We start from the raw sequence: 12,132 nt of genomic DNA, 5'->3' as shown, positions 1-12,132 counted from the left end.
GCTCCCCGTACTCCCGCCTCTCGCGTTCTTTCCGGAGCCAGACTGTTATCGCGAGAGTTTGGCCCCACTCTTAACGAGGTCTCGCGGTGGGTTCAGTCTTTTCCTCCGCGCGCTTGCGGAGGTCGGCGGTTGTTTCGCGCTGTGCTGCTGAGGCTGGCGGTTCCTGGCTGCGGGCTTCCCAGGCCTGGGCTGCGGGTGGCGCGTACGCAGCCGAGGCCCTTACGGAGCCGGCGCTTGGTGGTGCCCGCCGTCTGCCCACCTACACGGGTAAGAAGAGGACAGTGCCATCCGGGCCTGCTGGGCGGGGGAGGGGGTGCACCTCTAGCTTTCCCCCGGCCTCACCCACCCCCCGCGACGCTCGCGGGGTTCGAGCCGAAGAAGTCGGGCCTGAGGGCGGAGGCGCACACACCACGATTACAGTGGGTGTGATCCAGGGTGTAGGAGTTGTAGGCGACATAGGCAAGTGCAGGGGTTCTGGGCTAATACCACCAGGTAACGCTTAGGCCGCCTTCTGTGCCGGAGGGTAGGTGGCTCCTGAGAGGCACCAAGGTCAGGTAGTGGCTGGAGAGGCTGTGGGCGCCGGCCGGGTGCAGGGCAGGCCACGTGGCCTCGCCCAGTTTGGAATAAGGGACACTCAAATGCTGTCTAGATAAGTTTCAGAAACTGATTTTTGAGCTAACTACACTTCATTCTGAGAATGTCCTAATAACGTTTTAAAAAATTCAGCCTCAGGTATAGCACCAGCGCCATTGGACCCAATGTTGTTGAATTTAATTTTTGAGCATTTTTTGACATAGTCTGATTTTGAATTTAAACTACAACAAAACCATGAAAATACTACGTGAGTCCATTGGACATTTTGGGAAATCTAAGATATATGTGATCTTATTGATTGCCCATTGTTTGAAATGTTTTCCTGTTAATTTTAAGAAAACTTTCATCTTTACTCATTGGTCATTGTCAAGTATGTTAAACACTGGAAAATGCAAACGAGGAAGAATGATGACATCCTCTGTAAGGGCGAACCAGTATTGATTTCTCATCTTTATTTTACTTTTTAAAAAAAATATATTTTATTGATTTTTTACAGAGAGGAAGGGAGAGGGATAGAGAGTTATAAACATCGATGAGAGAGAAACATCGATCAGCTGCCTCCTGCACGCTCCCCACTTGTGATGTGCCCGCAACCAAGGTACATGCCCTTGACCGGAATCGAACCTGGGACCCTTCAGTCCACAGACCAACGCTCCATCACTGAGCCAAACCGGTTAGGGCATCTTTATTTTACTTTTTAAAAAATTGTATTTTGTTGATTTCAGAGAGAAAGGGAGAGGGAGAGATGGAAACATCAATGTTGTGCCCTGACTGGGAATGGAACCTGGACCTCCTGGTTCATGGGTCAATGCTCAACCACTGAGTCACCCCGGCTGGGCTTTATTTTTAATTTTAAATTATTTTCCCAAACTATTGTAAAATCTTCCAGGAATTTTTTTGAAAAGGAAGATAAAGGACATCAATGTTAATAGTCCAATAGCCTCATTGAAGTTTGAGAGAGAATTCAGAACTTTTAAATTAATAACCATAGTAACAAAAAGGTATGCCAAAAAGAGGTTTCATAGTGATTTTGTTGAATCAGTATGAATGGGAAAAAGCCACAAATGAAAATCCCAGGCCAGGAGTTTAAAAATGGTGTGATGGACTGAGATAGTAAATTATTTTTCCTGGTATACTGAGGCTTGCTTTGTGAAACTTTTCTAGTTCCCATCTGCTTTTGGAAAATGGCTTTTGGGCCATTAATTGCACATTACTAAATGACTAATGATAAAATTGCATTTTTTTCCTGTTATTGGAAAGATGTTTGATATTTTTGGGGGGGAATGACATTTTCTAGAATCTTATTCCACTGGATAGCTTTAGAGGCACAACTGAAAGATACAACACATTAATAAAATTTCTAGATTTTAGAATTTTTTATTTGAAATGGATGGTTCCTACATGAAAATATGAATGGCCTTGTAAATGTTGGCCTTAATTTGCATATAATGGCATAATCTCCATCAAATTTGCATTGTTTGAATACTAGCTGTTTGTGCTGGCACTTGTTCCTGGAAACTAGACATCACATGTAGTGTATTTTATGTTGTCAGAAATTTGGTGAAAGCAAAGAACAAGTGAGAATAACAATTTTGAGACAGACTGGAAGAAGATATCAGGAATGGATTCTCCGGACTACATAACAGTATCTGATTCAGCTATGGAAATTGAAAATCAAAAGTAAGTGCATTTTTTAATATCAACAGCAACTGCCAGATTTTCACTAGAAAACACTAGATTTGATGATAATGTTTACTGTACTTGAATTACCGGGAAAGCAGAAATCCTTGTAGATAAGGAGTGGTGGTAAAGGTAATTTTCAAGGATTAGGAAAGAAGAGAAAAACCTGAGCAGGTTTTCCTGCTTCTGTCCTTGAAGAAACATACATTACTGGTAATAAGCATTCAGTTATATAAAGAGGATACATTAATTTTTCCCCCTTTTTTCCCTAGTGATAGCTCTTCTGATAGCAGCTTATTTAAAACTCAATGTGTTCCTTCCTCACCTAAACGGAGGCAAAGAAATCCCATTAGGAAATGTGTTCATTCACTTGAAAGTGTTCAAGAAAGAGATTCATCCAGTGACTCATCTATAGAACCAAGACCATTGACTTTAAAAGCTATTTTTGAAAGATTCAAGAAAAAGAAGCCAAAGAAACGTAAAAAGAGGAAATATAAGCCAACAGGAAGACCAATGGGAAGACCAAAAGGAAGGAAAAACAGTAGGTCACAAATAAGTAAGAAACAACTTAAAGTTAAAAGACCTCAGTTCCCATTTATAGAGTCAGAGAATGGAAGAAAACCAATACCTTGGAGAAAAATTTTAACCTTTGAGGTGAGTTAGTGTATGTGGGTACCCATAGCTAAAGTGCCTGAAATGGTGTGTTGGTCACTTAGAATTTAGATGGCTTCACTTGGCTACTAGGTGAAATTTTTACGGGTGTATTTAGTGCATATACCTGTATGTAAAGTGCTCCAAGGCTGTTCATTTTCTTATTGATACTGAGCAGTTAATTTCTGACACAATTGCCTGATAAATGCCCTGTAATTAGCAGTATACGCTCCTGTATTTGATTTAATGTTTGCATAGTTAATTTTTAATTGCTTGATTTAAATTCTGATTTATTTGAGGGAATTAATACTGAACTTTTTTTAAAAAAAATGTTGATTTCAGAGAGGAAAGGAGGAAAGAGAAACCTCAATGATGTGAGGGAATCATTGATTGGCTGCCTCCTGCACACCTCCCATTGGAGCATGCAACCCAGGCATGTGCCCTGACCTGGAATTGAAACTGGGACCTCCTGGTTCATAGGTCGAGGCCTGGCAGTTAACCTATGTTTTAAGGTGATAATAATAAAGCCTCAAAAATTTGCTTATGTGCGCCCTGGATGGCTTGTCTTAAGTGGTTAGAGTAGCAGTTCTCAACCTGTGGGTTTCGACCCCTTTGGGGGTCGAACGACCCTTTCACAGGGGTCGCCTAAGACCATCGGAAAACACATACATAATTACATATTGTTTTGTGATTAATCACTATGTTTTAATTTTGATCAATTTTTAACAATGAAAATAAATCCTGCATATCAGATATTTACATTACGATTCATAACAGTAGCAAAATTAGTTATGAAGTAACAACGAAAATAATTTTATGGTTGGGGTCACCACAACATGAGGAACTGTATTAAAGGGTCGCGGCGTTAGGAAGTTTGAGAACCACTGGATTTAAATTCTGATTTATTTGAGAGAATTAATACTAAACTTTTTTAGTGGTTAGAGCAGGGGTGGGCAAACTTTTTGACTCGAGCGCCACAATGGGTTCTTAAACTGGACCGGAGGGCCGGAACAAAAGCATGGATGGAGTGTTTGTGTGAACTAATATAAATTCAAAGTAAACATCATTACATAAAAGGGTATGGTCTTTTTTTTTTAGATTTATTCATTTCAAACGGGCCGGTTTCGGGCCGTAGTTTGCCCACGGCTGGGTTAGAGCATTGGCTGGCTGGTACACTGAAGGTTGCAGGTTTGATTCCTGGGCAAGGTCATGTACCTCAGTTGCAGGCTCGATCCTGGTGAGGGTTCGTGCTGGAGGCTACCAATCGATGTGTTTCTCACATTGATGTGTACCCCCCTCCCCCCCCTCACCCTTATTTAAAAGCAATAGAAAAATAACCCCAGGTAGGGGTTAAAAGATTGTTTATCTGCATTTAAGTCTAGTAATTCCCAAACAACATAAGATTTGTTCTTGGTTGTACCAACTTCGGTAAGTTTGATAATTTTCTAGGTAGCAGTGAGTTTTACAATCAGCATTTGTTGTATTACATGAGTTGCATATGGCAGAGTAGTTAAATCAAGATCACTGAGAGCTCTTGGTAAGGAGGTCCTTGCTGTTTTGGAACACACCTCTTGTTGAGGGGTGGAGGAAAGTGTTATTTTGTAAGGCTGTGACTTTTTCTGATTTGTAGCAAGCAGTGGCAAGAGGATTTTTCAACTACCTTGAAAAACTGAAGTATGAATACCATCTCAAGGAATCCTTAAATCAGATGAATGTTGGTGAAGATCTAGAAAAAGAAGACCTTGATAGTCGTAGATATAAATACTTGGATGATGATGGATCGATCTCTCCTATTGAAGAGTCAGCGTAAGTTTAATCATGTCAAATTGTTTATTAATGCTCATTCATCCTTATGCTTTTAATTTGTTCATACTTTAATAATGATGGGAGCAAAGATACAATAGGCCATTTGGGTTATTACAGTTGAGCTATGAGCTTGGCACATGAGAGCCAATTTTGGGTGTTACACATGACAGTGTAATTTTCCTCCTTGACTAGTACAGCTATTTTGTGTGTAATAACTATATAATATACTATTGGGTTATAGAGGATTTAGTCATCTGATATTTTGAATATTGCAGAGAAGAAGATGAGGTTGCTACAAATCTTGGACGTGATGATGAATGTGATATCAAATTGGTGGTAAGTGACATTTTTATCCTGTTTCCTTTTGGGAGGGTGCCTCAGGTCGTACAGGAAGAATTTTATGCAATAGTTACTGTCTTACAGTCCCTGTTTAATTTTGGAAAGGCTATAATACATTTGGTGCAGGAAGTGCAAGAATAAAAATGCTTTTTGGGTAGTTGAGTGTGACATGGACTTTTCAGTACTATTGTTAGGTTTGCTACTAGGCTATCAAGTGAGAATAAAAGCAAAAGTTAATTGGATTTTTAACATCTTAGATGTCTCCAGGTTGAAATCATCTAGAACTCAGTTATGTGCAATTAATTACTAAAGCAATAAAGTTTTAGTTATTGCTTAATATTGGTATTTTTTATGCAGGAGAATAATTATTTCATAATAAGTTCTGAATTACCAAAGAAGATGAATGTATATTTAGAGCAAGAATACACTGAAGACGTTGCTTTGTCTAAAAAGAGAGTATCAAAGTCCAAAAACATTGGACAGAAGACAGAATGACCTGAAAAGGAGATACGAACATGAATGTCAAGGTAAAGAGACTAGAGAAAAAGAAACTACAGAAAGTAAAGATACGAATATATATGCCAGTCCAGTGATAAAGCTGCCACGATGAAAACAAATTTGTGAAAGAAACTGCTAAAGAAGTAATTATTAAGACAAATGGAAGTGAAATTGTGCATGTACAAAAAATTTGAGGCTTTCATAACAAATAATCTTTTGCACAATAATAAAGTCCTACTGCCTGGCCAGTGGCTCAGTTGGTTGTCATCCTGTGCACTGAAGGGTTGCTGGTTTGGTTCCTGGAAAGGGCACATAACCTGGGTTGTGGGCTTGATCCCCAGTTGGCGTGTTCCAAAGAGGCAGCCAAACGATGTTTCTCTCCTTTCTCTTCAGTATGTCCTCGGGAGAGGATTAAATAAAAATAAAATTTTTAAAAGGGTCCCACTGTTTTTGCCTATACTTGTTTATGTCAGCGTAAGAGCTTAAAGGTATTATTTGAGCACTGAATCAAAGTATAGAGATTGTAATCCTAAAAATAAAATCTTACCACTAATGAATGACAACAAGTCACCCTTCTTAGGATATCTGAAACCCTTGCTGTATTTTTATCCAGTTTTATTCAGATAAAAGTGACCTTTATTGTCAAATGTTCAGTGCTGATAAGAATTGAATAATTTCCCCTTAACAGCCTGGAATATTAACTATCATTGTCTTTTGTCGCCATAAATATTACTAATTATATTGCTAAATATACTGCATTTCACAATAGCACTTGTGTTTGTTTTTGTAATTTGTGGACAAAAACTACATACAGGTGCTAAAAATAAAGCCTCTTTTGCAACCCAGAACTCATTGCTCAGTATGAGTTTTGATACATATAAGAAGGAACATGATACCTAAAACACTGGTTCCAGGACTGTAGGATTAATAATTTAGAAAGCATAGAATATAAGGGAAATATCAACCATACTGCTTTAGTATTTTTATTTTGCTGTTGATAACACTATAACGAAGTTGACTTTTTTTTTTATTAGGGTTTTATCTTGAGAACACTGTCTGGATTTATGTCAACTCTTTAGGTGAGTTTTTGGATCAGATTTGTTTAAATGTAGCACATTGTCAGATAATAGAAATCTCCACAAGTTTCATTATTAAATGACTTTTTGCCAATTTTTAACTTCTGATTAGGACACGATTTCAGAAAATGAATCTTGGGAATCACCGTTATAGAGGGATACTGTGCCAGCTTCACTTCACTTGCAGGAAAGGGTCCCAAAACTGGCAGTTGGGCTATAGAAGTAGATTTAATACTATAATACTAGAAATGACTACACAGGACACGACTTCATACGTTTAGATGGTATAAAGTTTTCAAATGGTAACAACATAAATATAGCCACATTAAAACTTTTCCTGTATTTTTATATTTGATAACAAGTAGCTAAGGGGAAGATTATTTTATATAGATCTTCATTTCTGAGGCAAAAATTCTGTTAACTTGGCTGTGTAATCTGGGAATTTCATAGGCGAAAGATGGCAGTACCAAAATTCATAGAAATTAATTTATACGTGGATATTTCACCTTTGGGTTATCTAGAGTAGCTACTTGCCATTTTGTATGTTTTTTTGGGCAGGGTCAGAATGTACTTTCTGTGCAGCATTGTTAGAATCCTTTGTGATTAATTTTATGGGATAATTTTATTGCAAATTTGAAGATGTTTGACTATTTTTATAATTTTGAGTTTAAATGGTTGGAGCAGATCAGGTCTCATTGTCTTCCTATGGAGACTTAGGTTTGCTTATGCCTTTTAAAATGTGTAAATGATTGAGGTCTATCCCGATGGGTCTTTTTCTGTAGACTTACATCGTTGGAAACGCCTCATAGAATAAATATGTTGTTTCCTTTATTCACAGAACTGCATGTTAGATCTGTGGGAAGGAATTACAAGACAGCTGCTAAAACTGTGACAGAATTAATAATCTAATTTTTTTTAAATCTTAGGTATTTTTGTATATCGTGAAGATCTGTACGATTCTAGGGAGTGATAGCTTAGGTAAGTTTTAATTGGCGACAGTGTGACAACTTTAGGGTACCACTGCAGTTCAGATGATGAATTTAACTGTTCAACTGCTGAATGATACAGACATGAACTAAAACATAATTCTGACAGCTGAATATAGCTCTGTATAAGTTTTAGTTTTTAATCACATTCATCAATCTTTTATTTGGTGTTTTATCTGTAGGAGTGAAGATTTTAACTTAACTCATGTGTAGAGGTAAGTGGAATTTAATTTCTTTTCATTTATTAAGGATTCAAAGTTGTGAAAAAATGCAATTTGCGAGTAGAGTAAGTCCTCCCTTAACACTATTGATAGGTTCTGAAACTATAAGTGAAGTGATGTAAAAGGAAGCCAGTTTGACCACAGGCTAAATGATGAGAGAAGTTGCTGTGGCATCTCAACTTGATAAGGACACCTTGAACAAAAGGATGTTAATTCAAGGACTGCTGTACTGCATTCCATTACTGTTGTGACTAACACATTAGGTATAAAGCAGAATTGTCAATATCTTGGTGAAAATATTTGCCATAATTGTATTTATATACAAAATTGGTTGTGTGTGGGAAGTGGAATTTAATTTCTTTTCATTTATTAAGGATTCAAAGTTGTGAAAAAATGCAATTTGCGAGTAGAGTAAGTCCTCCCTTAACACTATTGATAGGTTCTGAAACTATAAGTGAAGTGATGTAAAAGGAAGCCAGTTTGACCACAGGCTAAATGATGAGAGAAGTTGCTGTGGCATCTCAACTTGATAAGGACACCTTGAACAAAAGGATGTTAATTCAAGGACTGCTGTACTGCATTCCATTACTGTTGTGACTAACACATTAGGTATAAAGCAGAATTGTCAATATCTTGGTGAAAATATTTGCCATAATTGTATTTATATACAAAATTGGTGTGTGTGTGTGGGGGGGGGGATGAAGAGACTGCATGTCTAGGGGTACAAAATAAAAATGTACCCTTTTTGCACCCTTTTATTAAATGGACCGTTCTATATGGTTCATCTTAGTAATGCAGACTTGGATAAAATAGCAAAGGAATTCCACCTAATAACAGTTTGAACAATGGTAACCTTTATTTCTAGTGCAAAGAGAGAAGATAAAGATAATAGTGACTTAGGTTTATAGTTTATTGCATTAATATGGTTGCCTCATTGACAATTGGAAAGTCGCTTTTTTTAAAAAAATTTCTTTCCCCCCCATTGACCCTCCCCCCACCAACCCAGGTCTTCACACTATTGTGTGTGTCCATGGGTTAATGCATATAAGTTCTTGGGTTAATCTCCCTCCCCCCCACCCCAATTCCTCTTGAGTTTTGTCAGCTGGTAACATGCTTCTGGATTTGCAACAATATTTAATCCTCAGATACTTAAAACAGAAGTGTTTATAGTTCAGTCATAATGCACTGCATGGTATCTGCATTCAGTAGTTTATTCCTGCTGGGTGTTCAAAGGACAGTGCAATATAAATTCAGTATCTGGCATCGTTGGTTTTCTTGGCTTTGTGCATGTTAAACCTGGTATTTTTATTGAGACATTATTCTTACAGTTCTTAGTGTTCAGTTAGACATAAGTAATCTTCAGTAGGAACTAATACTTGTCTCTTTCTAGGGTGTCTGATATTAAAAAACCAGGCAGATCCATCTACTCAGACCCTAACCATGTAAGCCTTTCTATTTCTGTTGCTTCTAGGGGTTTGTTTCCTTTATTGATAGCAAGTGTCAGCAGGAACTACTTCTATACATGTCAAAGCCTTTTGCATAGTGTATACATAAGCTTGAGAGAAACTTTTATAAAGCCTCATTCTATATGAAAATGGGCACTGTTTTTGTGTACGGTGTCCAGAAATTTGTTAATGTGGCTACATTGAGACACAGGTTATGCTTCCATCACAGTAATCTTATTACAGTGGTGACAATGAGACCTGTAACATTTTTGTTAGGCTCAATGAGCGGAGTATAAGACTTGAATTTCAGAAACAATTAAGGAATAGTATACCTTACATCACCTGCTAAAATAACAATAACAATGTTTTTCTTAATATTCAATTTATAGAGTCCTAAAGTAAATTGCTTGAAGAAATTAGTTCCCAACGATTATAGGTAAGATTTTAATTTTTTCCTTCAAACTCCCTCCTAGCTTACAGGAGACTTAAGCTCCTTTATAAAACTTCAGTATTAATGTCCTTGCATTTATTCACTTATTACAGTAGCCCATCCTGGTGGCTTATTACTACCACAAAAAAAAATTGGACATTAAAAAGGCCGACCGCTATGTTTGTACAGTTCACCAGCATGATGTTATGATGATGGGCAAAATGTTCAACTGCTCTGAATGAGCTGAATGAAAAATTGCCATCTGAACATCCATCTACATAATAAATATGAAAGCTAAGATAAGCATTCCTTGAAACACAAACATTTCCAAATAGTGCATTTCCTATGAGAGTTTTATGAATGGAAATGGATTAAGTCTTATTTTAACATTAGATTTGTTCCCAATATTTAATTTGATTAAAAAGATGCTTATTCCAATTTTCAGTTTCAAGCCTAGAACTTTCATTGTATGCTAGTTGGGAACTGGTTGTCAGGGTACTTTGGACCCTAATTAAATGTATTTTGAAAAATTTAGTCCAATATGAACGTTAAAATCTTTTTTCATAGGTGCAGAATTTTTGAAGTATGTCCATATTCAAGTGTAGATCAAAGAAGCTCAACTAAAGGGATTGTGGCAAGTTATTGTCTTTATCTTACCCCAAAGTATAAGGGTCATTACCAAGGCTTTTAGAATGCAGTTTCTCATTTGCCGTGGACATGACCACAAAACATTTCCCCAATAGGTTTTTTTTCTGCTATGTTGGTAGCATGCATTCAGCCCTACTGGGAACATTTTACTAACCTAGATTTACATTGCTAGATCACAGTCCACTACAGATATAACACAAGCTATAGGAGATTTCTGTAATAGTCCTTGGGAATCAGATTTGATGACAGCCATTTTAGATGTCTGGGGCTTGATGTCCTTTGTCTAGCCAAGTCCTTCTCAGTTATCATACAGTTTGTGATCATGATAATCTCTATTCCTATTATATAGGACTGACTTGAGATGACATCAGGATTGAGCAAAAAAGGTATGTAAACATTAGAAAAAGGTATTAACTTATGGGTCATTTCAAAGAGAGCTTATGGGACTAAAACCAGGAGCTCTTAACGCTGTGACCGAAAATTGAAGTTCTCCATAGGATGTAATAAACACTCAATAGTGTCTATTTTGTCCTGAAGGAGATATATGATTTAGCTCCTTACATTAGTGATTGGTGAGGTGGGAAAGTAAATTTTCTAAGTTTAACCACTGCGTACTCTTCTTTTTTAGGGAATAAGATGATTAAGACTCAAACTCTGGAGGAACTAAGGCAGTGGAAGAACTCAGAACATGTGAAATTCCTTAAATAAAAGTTTATTAAATAATTGTGCCTATGTTACAAATAATAAAAGTCCTTTATACTTTTTGTAGAAAGTCAGCATGTATTTTTGGCTCGAAGTTTCTCTAGTGTTTTCTGTGGAGGGAATAAAAGTAAATTTTAGTTTCAATTGTGTACTTTTGACATGAAAAATCACTTTGTACCTTACTCACCTTATGAAATTCTTTTGCTCTAGCTCTGTTTTGGGCATAAGCTTCTTGCTTTGCTTTCTCTTCCTTTTGCCGTTTTACTTCAGGTAACTGATTGTGTAACCTGTAAGAAATTTAAGTGGAAATCAAAGGCAGATACTTAAGAAATGTGAACATTATTAATACAAAAGCACACACACATAAAATATATACCTTAGAGTCCTTTGGTGCTTGAGGGCCTGTGCAGCCTTTCTGTCTTCGGGAAGTGACACTCTAACTTTACTTTTTAGGCCACTCACATGTGAACCTGAGCAGAGAACAAGTAATTGGGTTAGCCAGATTCCCTTTCTCAAATGAATGCAAATGTTTTGGGGAACTTACCTATAGAAAGTGTTGTCTTAATCACTTGGTTTTCAGGATTTCTAAAAACGTGTGTTTTATTCCTTATTTCTTTCTGTCTCTGGCAGGATCTCTCTATAAATGATTTTTTTCTCTTTGCAAATGCTTCTTGTAAGCTTCCTGGTGCAGGTGTAAACTTTGAGAGGGTTTCTGGTAGAAAAGAAAAGTTGAAGCTATTTTCACCTCATTGAGCAACATGCAAACTTGGAACTTCAACTTGTGTAGGGAACTCCCACTAGCCTTTGGATTCACTGACCCATTTCAGATGCTCAAGGCATACCTGCAGCTGGCTTCTCCTCAGAATGGTCTGGTGCTGCTGGATACTGTGAGTTTTCTGTTTCTGGTACAAGAGGCAGAAATTCACTCTCCTAATTGCAAGAAAGTCATAGATGAACTCAAAGTATAGCAAAGTTTAGCTAAAAACCCTGTCCGCTTTAGGACTGAATTTCTCTGGCTAGGGAAAAATCTTGATTTGCCCAGCTGTACTAGACAAC

General features: G+C 37.4%; 2 protein-coding genes across 17 annotated transcripts in view; one reads left to right on the top strand and one right to left on the bottom strand.

Annotated features, from left to right (window-relative positions):
- Nucleotides 1-77: 77 nt before the first annotated feature.
- TAF1D (TATA box binding protein (TBP)-associated factor, RNA polymerase I, D, 41kDa) lies at nt 78-11,220 on the top strand. Of its 13 annotated transcripts, XM_014533732.1 has the most exons (12): nt 78-267; nt 2,148-2,274; nt 2,547-2,928; nt 4,556-4,731; nt 5,007-5,067; nt 7,571-7,622; nt 7,813-7,845; nt 7,945-8,114; nt 9,242-9,293; nt 9,686-9,732; nt 10,724-10,760; nt 11,003-11,220. In XM_014533732.1, exons 2-7 carry the CDS (start codon nt 2,216-2,218, stop codon nt 7,830-7,832), a joined length of 750 nt encoding a protein of 249 aa, XP_014389218.1. In that variant the 5' UTR covers nt 78-267; nt 2,148-2,215; the 3' UTR covers nt 7,833-7,845; nt 7,945-8,114; nt 9,242-9,293; nt 9,686-9,732; nt 10,724-10,760; nt 11,003-11,220. The 13 variants fall into 13 exon arrangements, with proteins under 13 accessions (XP_014389218.1, XP_014389220.1, XP_014389223.1 ...); XM_014533734.1 differs by lacking the exon at nt 9,686-9,732; XM_014533737.1 differs by lacking the exon at nt 7,571-7,622 and having other exon boundaries at nt 79-267.
- Nucleotides 11,075-12,132, bottom strand: part of CEP295 (centrosomal protein 295kDa) — a 66,963-nt gene continuing 65,905 nt past the window's right edge. For 3 of the 4 annotated variants that reach the window (XM_005858898.2, XM_005858899.2, XM_014533725.1), the window contains 5 exons: nt 11,919-12,006; nt 11,621-11,788; nt 11,453-11,546; nt 11,264-11,363; nt 11,075-11,186 (listed from right to left, as the gene is read on the bottom strand). In XM_005858898.2, coding sequence (XP_005858960.1) covers nt 11,148-11,186; nt 11,264-11,363; nt 11,453-11,546; nt 11,621-11,788; nt 11,919-12,006 — 489 coding nt within the window. In that variant the 3' untranslated portion in view covers nt 11,075-11,147. Of the gene's footprint in view, nt 11,187-11,263; nt 11,364-11,452; nt 11,547-11,620; nt 11,792-11,913; nt 12,007-12,132 lie in introns of those variants that run through there. The other variant, XM_014533724.1, reaches the window with a different exon arrangement.

Source organism: Myotis brandtii, unplaced genomic scaffold (assembly GCF_000412655.1).
Source record: "Myotis brandtii unplaced genomic scaffold, ASM41265v1 scaffold1229, whole genome shotgun sequence".
Classification (NCBI taxonomy): domain Eukaryota; kingdom Metazoa; phylum Chordata; class Mammalia; order Chiroptera; family Vespertilionidae; genus Myotis; species Myotis brandtii.
Note: the sequence above shows the minus strand (reverse complement) of the source record. Positions and strands in the feature narration are given on the sequence as shown.

What these genes read in the sequence shown, in the direction of transcription:
- TAF1D (XM_014533729.1), top strand. Translation starts at nt 2,216, where the DNA reads ATGGATTCTCCGGACTACATAACAGTATCTGATTCAGCTATGGAAATT. An exon ending in TCTCCTATTGAAGAGTCAGC is followed by an intron (nt 4,732 to 5,006) that starts GTAAGTTTAATC and finishes TGAATATTGCAG; the next exon opens with AGAAGAAGATGAGGTTGCTA. An exon ending in AATGTGATATCAAATTGGTG is followed by an intron (nt 5,068 to 5,427) that starts GTAAGTGACATT and finishes TTTTTTATGCAG; the next exon opens with GAGAATAATTATTTCATAAT.